We start from the raw sequence: 12,216 nt of genomic DNA on the forward strand, positions 1-12,216 counted from the left end.
AATTGACTCTCTTCAAGAAACAGTCCTATATTTGCGCGGGCTTTTCTATCTGAAATTTTCCACTCATCAGTAATTTCTTCTTCGTCGGGTTTGGGCTCACTAATTACTTCCCAAAGACCGTCCCGCTCTAACAGCCACTCCATACGTTGTTTCCAAGAGTGTTCAGCTTGGGAAATGAAATTTTAGTTATTAGCATTCAGCTTGGGAAATGAAATTTTCGCCCTTTCAGTCATCTTGCTGTTCCTTTCAAGACCACGCGCGAGAACACAATAAATTGAACTAATCACCGACTGTGAAAGGTCGCACGAGATCCGAAAGTTTCTCACAATTTTCACGACCGCACTCGAATACTTTTCGCGTTCTCCGAACTGGGCCCATAACCTGTGGGCAAACGTAAAGCACAGGGAACGAAATACGGAAACCGAACAATAGAACCGAAACCGGAATGTGTAATACTTGGAGAAAGAAACAATACGAGTATAGTCCAAGTACATACGTGTATTTCGTTTGAGAGCGCGTGTTACAATAATAATACGAATAATAATTCACGTGAGGCAATTGCCTGTTTTACTTGTCAATGTTGGAAACCGCCCACTACTAATAATATGGTAGGCAGTACAAGATGTTGTATTGCTAAGATGCATCAGTGTACACTCCAACACTGACAACCAACGGGTAGATTTGGAAGATCAGAAGTGAAAATATTATACAAGATTGGAGCTACGCTCGAACCCCTCGGATCACCTGCTCGTACGGGTAGCAATTCAGATTTATAATTCGGATAGCTAACCTGAAGAGTGCGATCAGTTAAATAATTTTGAATTATTTTGATCAAATAAATAGGAAACTGGAAATCAGACATTTTTGCTATTAAACCTTTGTGCATTCGACAGTGTTTGATGCTTTTTCTATGTCTAGAAGAGCAACTCCAGTGGATAACCCAGAAGATTTATTTGCTTTTATCATGTTCGTTACTCTTACAAGTTGATGAGCAGTTGAATGTTCATGACGAAATCCAAACTGCTCTGGTAAAAAAATTGAATTCTAATTTATATGAGACATCATTCTCAACAAGACATTTTTTTCAAAAAGTTTACTGATAGAAGAAATTAAACTAATTGGTCGATAACCTGATGTTTCTGCTGAGTTTTTGTCACATTTGAGGATAGGAATTACCTTAGCGTTCTCCCATATTTTTGGGAAGTAAGCTAAAGAAAAACACTTGTTTAAAATTTTAACCAAGAGTCTCAAGGCAACATCTGGAAGATTTTTAATAAGAACATTAAAAATTCCATCATTACCAGGAGCCTTCATGTTTTTAGGTTTCCTAATGATTGACTTAATTTCATCAAATTTCGTCTCAATAATGTCATTTGGTTATAACACTTGAGTTGAAATATGATCATATTTCAGTGAGACTTCATTTTCAATATAATCATATTTCAGTGAGACTTAAATTCAAACACTCTCGAACTGTTGAGCAAGTTTTTGAGCTTTTTCGCCATTTGTAAGAAGTATTTGATTTCCTTCCTTGAGAGCAGGAATTGGTTTCTGATGTTTCGTAAGAACCTTAGAAAGTTTCCAGAAAGGTTAAGAATATGCTTTAATTTGTTCAACTTCTTTAGCGAAATTTTCATTTCGCAAAAGAGTAAATCTATGTTTAATTTCTTTTTGTAAATCCTTAACTATGTTTTTAATAGCAGAATCACGAGAACGTTGATATTGTCGTCGACGAAGACTGATTGGTTCGAAGAATAGTTCTTTGAATAGCTAGCCTTAAGAAAGGCTGATTAATTTCTTAGTCTTGAAAAAGACTGATTATATTAAAATATCACTCTTTGTATAGCCTTGAGATAGGCTGACAAATTTTTAGTCTTTAAAAAGACTGTTAGTGATTCAGGTAGCCTTGAAATAGACTGAAGCCTTGAATCAATGAAACTCTAGGTAGCCAGAAAAAATTTCCAGGAGCCAAGAGCTATACGCGTGCGGTACGAACGACTGTTCAACACCGACTGACGTAGTTAGTTTATTACACTTTACTCATTGGCTCAAACTTCGTGAAGATAATCAACTTGTGGTGTTTGATCATGTTTGGAAAATTATGTCAAATATTCCTAGTTCGGGAGATGTAATCTTATATATGATTTAAACGACAAAACGTTGTGTATCAGTGCGCAAAAATTTCTCGACGATGTACAGTGGTTTAAAAGCGCAATTTCACACTGTTAATTGATAACTCTTTAAAAACGTGGATTTCGAGGTACAGTATCTTCAGCAAAGTTGCTCAGACGCCATATTTTGACAAATTTTATGTATGTGATTAATCCCCTTAAAAGAACGATAAGAATATTATTTTGGCTCAGGATCAACATAGGGCTAAGTTACTTTGACAAAGTTGTGCAGTAAGTTATTTCAAACAAATTTGCAGAAGGTACTATTCCCGTAACTTGAGTGTAATTTTTGATATAATGTATTTTCTGAAAAGGGTGTCCTAAAACCAGTCTTTGTAAAAAAAAACATATATATATATATATATATATATATATATATATATATATATATATATATATATATATATATATATATATATATATATATATATATATATATATATATATATATATATATATACACTACACAACTTTCTCAAACATACTATGCTGCTATCATTTCAGTTTAATGAAATAGAGCCATTTTTCATTTTTTTACAAAATCCCAACTTGTCTATCATCAAAAGGCGCAGAAAGGTGCAAATGAGACTGCTACCAAAAATGACTTAACGTAAGTCGGCTTTTTTTAAAGTCGTAATTTCTTATCTCACTTTCAAAAAACTCTCTTAATCCACCTAGTGGTGTGAAAATTCCCTTTCACTTCTTTCATAACAGTTTCATGAAAATATATTTCATACTTTTATTAAATAATTTCGGATACTAATTTTGACACCAGATGATTCAGATTGATTCGAGTAGTTCACAAAAGCATGCTTCAGAGTTTATATCACACAGTCAGCTTAATTTTTCCAAACTATTGCTTGACATTTGCGTTGCCTAGTTGAATAAGAACAGTGATGCTAATTCTAAAAACCTTTCTTAATCCACCTAGTGGTGGGATAATGCCTTTCTCTTCTTTCATAACAGTCTCATGAAAATATATTTCATACTTTTATTAAATAATTTCGGATATTAATTTTGACACCAATAGATTCAGATTGATTCGAGTAGTTCACAAAAGCATGCTTCAGTGTTTATGTCACACAGTCAGCATCATTTTTCCAAACTAGTGCTTGACATTTGCGTTGACTATTTGTATGAGAACAGTGATGCTAATCTAAAATAAAAAAAGCCTTCTTAGTCCACTTAGTGGAACTTTCATATATCTTGAAAAACCTATCTTGAAATATCAATATCCCAGAAAGTTGATTTTTAAAAAAAAAAATTTTTTTGAGATGACACTAAATTTCGATGTTTTATGCAGTTTTAAGAGTTTTGGCATCAAAAAAAATTTTCGATTTTGGAAATTTCATGTACTCCCCCCTATGGTGCTTTTTCAAGATCGAAAATTGTCAAACCTTTACCACCGGGCAGCACCCCTTACGCATGTCCGATTTAGCTCAAATTTTGCATGAAGGCTTTTTTCGAGGTGCTTAAACTTTTGAGCACTTGAGCTTAACAAAAATAGAGGTGATCCCAAAATTTTGACACCCTTATATATAAGAGCGGTAAAAATCAACGTGTTTTGTCGGTTACGTCACATATACCATCATATATCTGAAACCAAAAGTCACAGCCATTTGATCTTCGAACTTGATCAATGGCCCGACAGTAGCTTTCAAACGAGCCCAAGTTTGTTCAAATCGGTTCAGTCATCTCTGAAAAAATTGAGCGCGTTCAAATACAATGCTTTTTGTCGGTTACGTCACTTATACAATCATATCTCCGGAACCAAAAGTCACAGCCATTTGATCTTCGAACTTGATCAATGGCCCGACAGTAGCTTTCAAACGAGCCCAAGTTTGTTAAAATCGGTTCAGTCATCTCTGAGAAAATTGAGCGCGTTCAAATACAACGCTTTTTGTCGGTTACGTCACTTATACAATCATATCTCCGGAACCAAAAGTCACAGCCATTTGATCTTCGAACTTGATCAATGGCCCGACAGTAGCTCTCAAACGAGCCCAAGTTTATTAAAATCGGTTCAGCCATTTCTGAGAAAATTGAGCGCGTTCAAATATCTTCTAAAATTGCACACACTCACACACACACATACACACAGACATTTTCCGATCTCGTCGAACTAAGTCGAATGGTATATAACACTATGGGTCTCCGAGGCTCCGTTCGAAAGTCGGTTTTCCCAGCAATTCTAATACCTTTCTATAGAGAAAGGCAAAACGTCTGAGTTATTTTCAAAAAAAATCTGGAATGATTACTAAACTTTTCTGTGTCTAGACTTCGATGTCCATAAAAATCATTTATTGTGAAAGTATATATACTGAAATCTGATCTGATATCCAATGAACTTTATCATTGCAAATGTCAAGGACAAGTATATTTAAAAAGAAAATATCTCGCTTGCAGACGATCGCAGACGAGTAATTCAACCGCGGTGTGAAAGCTCTTTTGAAGAAGTTTAATATGTAAGTAGTCTCATCTGCACCTTTTGATGATAGACATGTTGGAATTTTGAAAAAAAAACATGAAAAATTGCTATTTCATTAAACTGAAATGATAGCAGCATAGTGAAAAACTTTGTGAGACATGAAAAACTCATATAAATCGAAAATATATATATTTTTTCTTACAAAAACTGTCAATGCTAAATACATAAGTAACAAACTGCGTATATCTCGAAATTGACAGCATTTAGGAAGTAGTTCTCTATTAACTTCATCATTGAGCGCAGTTTCGAGAAAAATATTTTATTGTCGTTTTTCGAAAATCTTTAAAAAGTTTTATTTCTGGAGACTTTTTTTCGATCATCTCTCTAACTTTTTTAAACATCTATTAGTTTCCTTGCAACGACGTTTTTTTTGGTGTAAAATAAAAAAAATCGTATGGAGGAAAAACTGAGAGTTTTGGAAAGTTCGATTGATTACCTACACCTTCTCTTAGACATAATTTTCATAGAATCTATAGATTTCGAGGTAATTTTTGCCTTTCTCATATAGAAATGTTATGCAATCACTGTGAAAACCGACTTTTGAACCGAGGCCCGGAGTGCCGAGGGTCATATACCATTCGACTCAGTTCGTCGAGTACGCAAAATGTCTGTGTGTGTATGTGTGTATGTAACGTTTTTTTGCACTTTTCTCGGAGATGGCTCAAATTTTCACAAACTTTGAATCAAATGAAAGGTCTTGTGGTCCCATACCAAATTCCTGAATATTATTTGGATCCGACTTCCGGTTCCGGAATTATGGGGTAAAATGTGCAAAAAATTGTGAAAATAGGTGCACTAACTTTTCTCAGAGATGGCTGAACCGATTTTTACAACCTTAGATTCAAATGAAAGGTCATGTGGTCCCATACAAAATTCCTGCATATTATTCGGATCCGACTTCCGGTTCGGGAGTTATGGGGTAAAATGTGCAAAAAATTAAAATATGTGTTCTAACTTTTCTCATAGATGGCGCGACCGATTTTCACAAACTTAGGTTCAAATGAAAGGTCCTGTGGTCCCATACGTAATTCCTGAATCCGAATCATCAGGATCCGACTTCCGGATCCGGAAATATAGGGTAAAGTGTGTTAAAAATTTTATACCATCGCTGAAAAGAGCGAAAAACCGTAAAAAGTTTTCTAAATCGACCTCAAATCTTTTCCAACTGATAGTTTTTATCAGTAGACGGTCAAACAAATCTATTTCGGTTATTCTTTTAAGAATCGAAGAAAAATAATTTTGAATACCACAATATCATATATGATAGTATGATTGGGATCAGGATCATTTCGCCGAAAGCCATTTCGTCGAAAGTCATTTCGCCGAAAGGGTTATTTCGCCGAATGACATTTCGCCGAATGGGTCACTTCGCCGAATGCCATTTCGCCGAAAGGGTCATTTTGCCGAATCCTGAAATCGTCTTGAAATCGTAATTAGAATTGATTTAAATTAAAGACAAACGAAAGATGATAGCGTTAACGCTCGTTTTGTTAACCTACCATTGTACTTCTTGAATAATGATTGATTGTTGTACTCTTGAATAAAGATTGATTCGTGAACCTCAGAAAGTAGTCCCCAAGAAAACTTGTTGACTAGTAAGCATCAAAGCAATTGAAAAAAATATTAATGCGGCTACGCCACATCGTTTTGGTACATGTGCTGTCCGACCTCGCTACCGCTCGTTCGGACCTAACTAAAGCAAAGAAACCTAGCTTTGAGTAGACCGGGCAAACGAGGCGGTTACAGGTTTGTATGCAAGAGGCCGCCGCTTCCGACGGCGGGTCGGCGGCCGACTCAGCTGGCGTCGGCTCGGCGGCTTTGTGCAGCCGAGCCATCTTGGCTTCGGTTATGTGGCTGCGCCACATCAGTTATACAGGAGTCATAACCTGCAGGAGATATGACCCTTACGGTGAAATTACCCTTTCGCAAAATGACCCTTTCGGTGAGATGACCCTTTCGGCGAAATGACCCTTTCGGTGAAACGACTTTCGGCGAAATGACCTTTTCGGCGAAACGACTTTCGGCGAAATGGCATTTGGCGAAACGGCTTTCGGCGAAATGGCTTTCGGCGATATGACCCGCTCCCGTATGATTGATATGAGAAAGGCATCATTACACCACTCGGTGGATGAAAACAGGTTTTTTTTAAAATAATATGGTTTAAAGTACATACATACACCCTTCTCAAAAATTATTCAAGGTTTCATGCAAATCAAAGGGCTTCGTGACAACAGCCAGCCAATTCCGCTCCGAACTGTCTTGAACCTATTACTTAAAATCAACATGTATTTTCATTCAAAAATCACTATATGCTAAGCAGTTTAAATAGGAAACAAAGACGAAGTTTTATATCAAAATACATACAACTAAATAGTATTGGCACCCACTAGTCTGCTAAACGAAAAAACTAAAGCAATTAACATTTTACAACGGACAAAAGAAAGTTAATTTATTACAAGTGCAATGTTAGAATATGACTTCTCCAAGGCAGACATGTGAGCCCCAATGAAGCGCAATCGTCCATATATATTTAAAATATCACTAACTTTAGTTGACGTTTCAGAATCTATTCTCTCTTTTTTCTTCGGTGAAGTTGACTTTTTCTTTGTGATTGGTTTAACCACACTTCCTAATTTGTACAGCTTTGCTTCTTGTTGCAGTATTCCATCTGTTAACGCAACTCTTATAGAGTTTTTTATCACTAGACTGTAGTCAACATTGGACATTATATTTAGGTTGTTTGTTTGTTGAACGTAGTTTTCAATCGATTTTATACTGGACCCGTCACATTCACCTAAATCACGAACAGCTTTAGCTACTAATCGCGATAAATCACTATCATTCGTGACTACCACCATACGCCGTTGCGTGCTGGTAGGCGCCTTGTATGAGTGCAAACCCTTATTATACACTTTCAGTACGGCACCAGCTTCAACGGCCTCTTCGAGTTTCTCTGCTACAATGTCTTCGTGGAACTTATGGTGGCAACCAATAGCTTGACAAATTCTTTGAACGCTTGGGCGCTGTTTTTGGCAGCGTATACGTCGTATTGCTTCTAGAATCCACTCTTTCCACACTTGTGGACTAACGTCATCGGTATTCTCGCGCATTTTGAAGATCTGTGGAAAAAGTAAAAAAGAAATATTTTTAGTGGAATTTAGGCCTACGCATTAAGGTGAAATGTACCGGAGTACGCGTGTTGCGTTTTTGATCAATTATTCAAAAACTAGACTGAATTTTCGCAAATAAATTTATCACAACTAATTATTCTTAGAATTTTGAAATTTTGCTTTGCCAAGGCGTAATTTGTTTTTAAAATATATAAACAGTTACGGTTCCGTTCTACGGCGATGATGTTAGTGCCTAAAGCAAAATTTCACAAACAATCTGAAAATAACTTAAAACTATAAAACTTTAGCAGAAATAACCGAAATTTGAAAAAGTTTCATATGAATTACGAAAGCTTTTCATCATTTTCAATATTGCTTGCGCGCTGTTGTTTCGTATGGTGGTGATGTGAAAAGTTCGCAGAGGGTTCGGTGATGTTCAGCAAACTTTGCATATAAAAAATGACATTGCATTGGGTTGAAACAAGAACGAGATACCAGTCGGTGTTGAACAGTCGTTCGCACCGCACGCGTATAGCTCTTGGCTCCTGGAATTTTTTTTCTGGCTACCTAGAGTTTCATTGATTCAAGGCTTCAGTCTTTTTCAAGGCTAACTGAATCACTAACTAAGTGATACAAAGAGTGATATTAGAGTGTCTAAGTGATACAAAGAGTGATATTAGAGTGACTAAGAAATTAATCAGTCTTTTTTAAGGCTAGCTAGGAGTCTAATCGAAGACTAATTTAGCCTAGTTAATTTAATTTAAAATTTCAAAAATGCCTGCGTCCAACCGGAAAGGCAACAAGCCTAAGGCTAAAAATAATTCAATACGAAATAAATCACAATCCGTTATTCAACATTTATCTAATAACATTCACGATCTTATAGAATCTGAATGTAAAAATAAAAGACAACGGACGGATTTCCCTTCCGTTGATCCTATGCCGTCTAACAATATTTACGAGATTCTTCCTGAATCCGATTGTAGCGACATAGAAGAAAGTTCTTCAAAAATTCCCAAAATGGACGCTTGTCGTTCTGGGAAGAAACATCAATCTATGCCACCAGTGACGGTGATAATTTCCGACTTCAAAGCATTCCGTACTGAGCTTTCTACTTTTCTCCCGGAAGTAAAAGTCTCATTTCAAATCGGTCGAAGAGGAGAATGTCGAGTCTTGGTGGATGGATTGGAAGATTACGAACGTCTTATTCGATATTTGTCCGAGAAACTTCATAAATTTTATTCATATGATATAAAATCAGACAGACCCTTCAAGGCTGTCTTGAAAGGATTATCAAATGATTAAAGTATTGATGAAATTAAAAATGAACTAAAAGAATTGCTTGGTTTTGCCCCTTCCCAAGTAATACTTATGAAAAAAAGAGCGAATGGTACTTCTAAACCACGCTCTGGAATTTCCCATGAACTTTACCTAATACACTTCAATCGAAGTGATGTAAACAATTTGAAAATTTTAGAAAAAGTACGTTTCATTTCCCACATTAAAATTCATTGGGAACATTATAAACGGCATAATCGTATTGCAAACTTAACGCAATGTCGTCGTTGCCAAGGCTTCGGTCATGGAACCAAAAATTGTCATATGGATATACGGTGTTTGAATTGTGGTAAATCGCATTCGAAAGACGTTTGTCCAATGAATGAAACCACTGATGAATTTTCATGTTCAAATTGCAATGGAAATCATAAATCCAATTTTATGAAATGTCCTGTCAGGGAAAAAATTTTAAACGCTCGTTCGCTTCGACAACAAGTCAAATCAACGACCTTAAATTTACAGAACATACCTGAAAATCAGAAAACCGTTACAGGTGCCACGCCTAATTCTTTTAAGGCACTGATTTCTTCGAAACAAAAAACAGGTACGCCTGCCAATTCGTCTTCTAACGAAAACAATTTATTGACAGGTAGATCGACCTCGTCATCATCTTCTTCTAATGTCAGTTATGCTGGTATATTAGGTAGAAATCTATCACCTATTTCTTCTAATGTAAATAATCAAAACACAGGACCGCCTTGCAGTTCTTCTTCTAACGAAAACAATTTATTAATAGGTAGACCGGCCAAATCATCTTCTTCTAATGGCAGTCTACCTACAAATATTCCTTCAATGCCATTCGCTTCTTTAAATGAAGTCGATTTAGGCGATATAACTGAAAATAAAATGATCTACCTACAAGATCAACTTTTTCAAATGATCATCCAAATGAACTCGACTTCATCACTTTTTGAAGCATTTCAAATCGGATGGAAATTTGCAAATAATATTATAATGAATTTAAAATTTAACAGTGATGTTAAATAATTATTTGAATATTTTAAATTGGAATGCTCGATCTTTGAAATCGAGTGAAGATGAATTTTATAATTTTCTCAAAGTTCACAAAATTCATATTGCCATTGTGACAGAAACTTTTCTTAAACCAAATGTAAAATTGAAAAGTAATCCACATTATGTGGTTCATCGATTTGACAGGTTTACTGGAATGGGTGGTGGAGTTGCCATTTTTGTCCAACGGCAAATTAAACATCGAATTTTACCTTCTTTCAATACTAAAGTTATTGAAAGCTTGGGAATCGAAGTTGAAACCATTCATGGAATTTATTTCATCGCTGGAGCATATTTGCCATTCCAATGCACCGGCGAACAATTAAATTTCTTTAAAGGCGATTTGCAAAAATTTACAAGATATCGATCGAAATTTTTCGTAATAGGGGACTTAAATGCTAAGCATGTCCAGTGGAATTGTAGGCAAAATAACAGTAATGGTAAAATACTTCATAATCAACTCTCAGCTGGTTACTTCACAGTTCTTCATCCCAGTAATCCTACTTGTTTCTCTTCCGTGAAAAACCCGTCTACAATTGATCTGGTTCTAACAGATCAAAGTCACATTTGTAGTGAACCGATTACTCATGCTGACTTTGACTCAGATCATCTTCCTGTAACATTCAAGACTTTCCAACGAAGCTATAATTAATCCAATTAGTTCTATTTTCAACTATCATAGAGCTAATTGGTTGGATTACAGATCTCACATTGAAAATCATGTGGATCATGAAACTATTTTAGAAAATTCTGCGGACATCGACACAGCAATTGATAATTTGAATCATTATATTATCGAAGCTAGAAATCTTTCAGTTCCCAAAGCTCAAACTAAATTAAATTCTCCTATCATCGATGACAATCTTCAACTGCTCATTCGGTTGAAGAATGTTCGTCGACGACAATATCAACGTTCTCGTGATCCTGCTATGAAAAACATAGTTAAGGATTTACAAAAAGAAATTAAACATAGATTTACTCTTTTGCGAAATGAAAATTTCGCTAAAGAAGTTGAACAAATTAAACCATATTCTAAACCTTTCTGGAAACTTTCTAAGGTTCTTAAGAAACCTCAGAAACCAATTCCTGCTCTCAAGGAAGGAAATCAAATACTTCTTACAAATGGTGAAAAAGCTCAAAAACTAGCTCAGCAGTTCGAGAGTGTCCACAATTTTAATTTAAACGTTGTGAGTCCTATTGAAAATGAAGTCTCACTGAAATATGATCATATTTCAACCCAAGTGTTATCACACGATGACATTATTGAGACGAATTTTGATGAAATTAAATCAATTATTAGAAAACTCAAAAACATGAAGGCTCCTGGTAATGATGGAATTTTTAATATTCTTATTAAAAATCTTCCCGATGTTGCCTTGAGACTCCTGGTTAAAATTTTCAACAAGTGTTTTTCATTAGCTTACTTCCCAAAAAGATGGAAAAACGCTAAAGTAATTCCTATCCTAAAACCTGATAAAAACCCAGCAGAAACATCAAGCTATCGACTAATTAGCTTACTTTCTTCTATCAGTAAACTTTTTGAAAAAATTATCTTGTTGAGAATGATGACTCATATAAATGAGAATTCAATTTTTTTACCAGAGCAGTTTGGATTTCGTCATGAACATTCAACTACTCATCAACTTGTCAGAGTAACGAACATGATAAAATCAAATAAATCTTCTGGGTTATCTACTGGAGTTGCTCTTCTAGACATAGAAAAAGCATTCGACAGTGTTTGGCACAAAGGTTTAATAGCAAAAATGTCTGATTTCCAGTTTCCTATTTATTTGATCAAAATGATTCAAAATTATTTAACTGATCGTACTCTCCAGGTTAGCTATCAGAATTGTAATTCTGAATTGCTACCCGTACGAGCCGGTGTTCCGCAGGGTTCGAGTGTAGCTCCAATCTTGTATAATATTTTCACTTCTGATCTTCCAAATCTACCCGTTGGTTGTCAGAAATCGCTATTCTGTGACGACACAAGTGAAATCTAAGAGTGATCTGCAGTCGCCTACAAAGAAGTTTAAATATTTTCAGTGATTATCTGTCAAAATGTAAAATTAAACCAAATGCAGCAAAAACGCAATTAATT

The 12,216-nt window shown here is 35.5% G+C and overlaps 1 protein-coding gene across 1 annotated transcript in view; it reads right to left on the reverse strand.

The window, feature by feature from the left end:
- Positions 1–7,663, reverse strand: part of LOC131432742 (histone acetyltransferase KAT6A) — a 155,563-nt gene extending 147,900 nt beyond the window's left edge. The window contains exon 1 of the mRNA XM_058599226.1: positions 7,206–7,663. Coding sequence (XP_058455209.1) covers positions 7,206–7,517 — 312 coding nt within the window. The 5' untranslated portion in view covers positions 7,518–7,663. The remainder of the gene's footprint in view (positions 1–7,205) is intronic.
- Positions 7,664–12,216: the final 4,553 nt, after the last annotated feature.

The sequence above is a fragment of the Malaya genurostris genome, chromosome 2 (genome assembly GCF_030247185.1).
Source record: "Malaya genurostris strain Urasoe2022 chromosome 2, Malgen_1.1, whole genome shotgun sequence".
In the NCBI taxonomy this organism is placed as follows: Eukaryota; Metazoa; Arthropoda; class Insecta; order Diptera; family Culicidae; genus Malaya; species Malaya genurostris.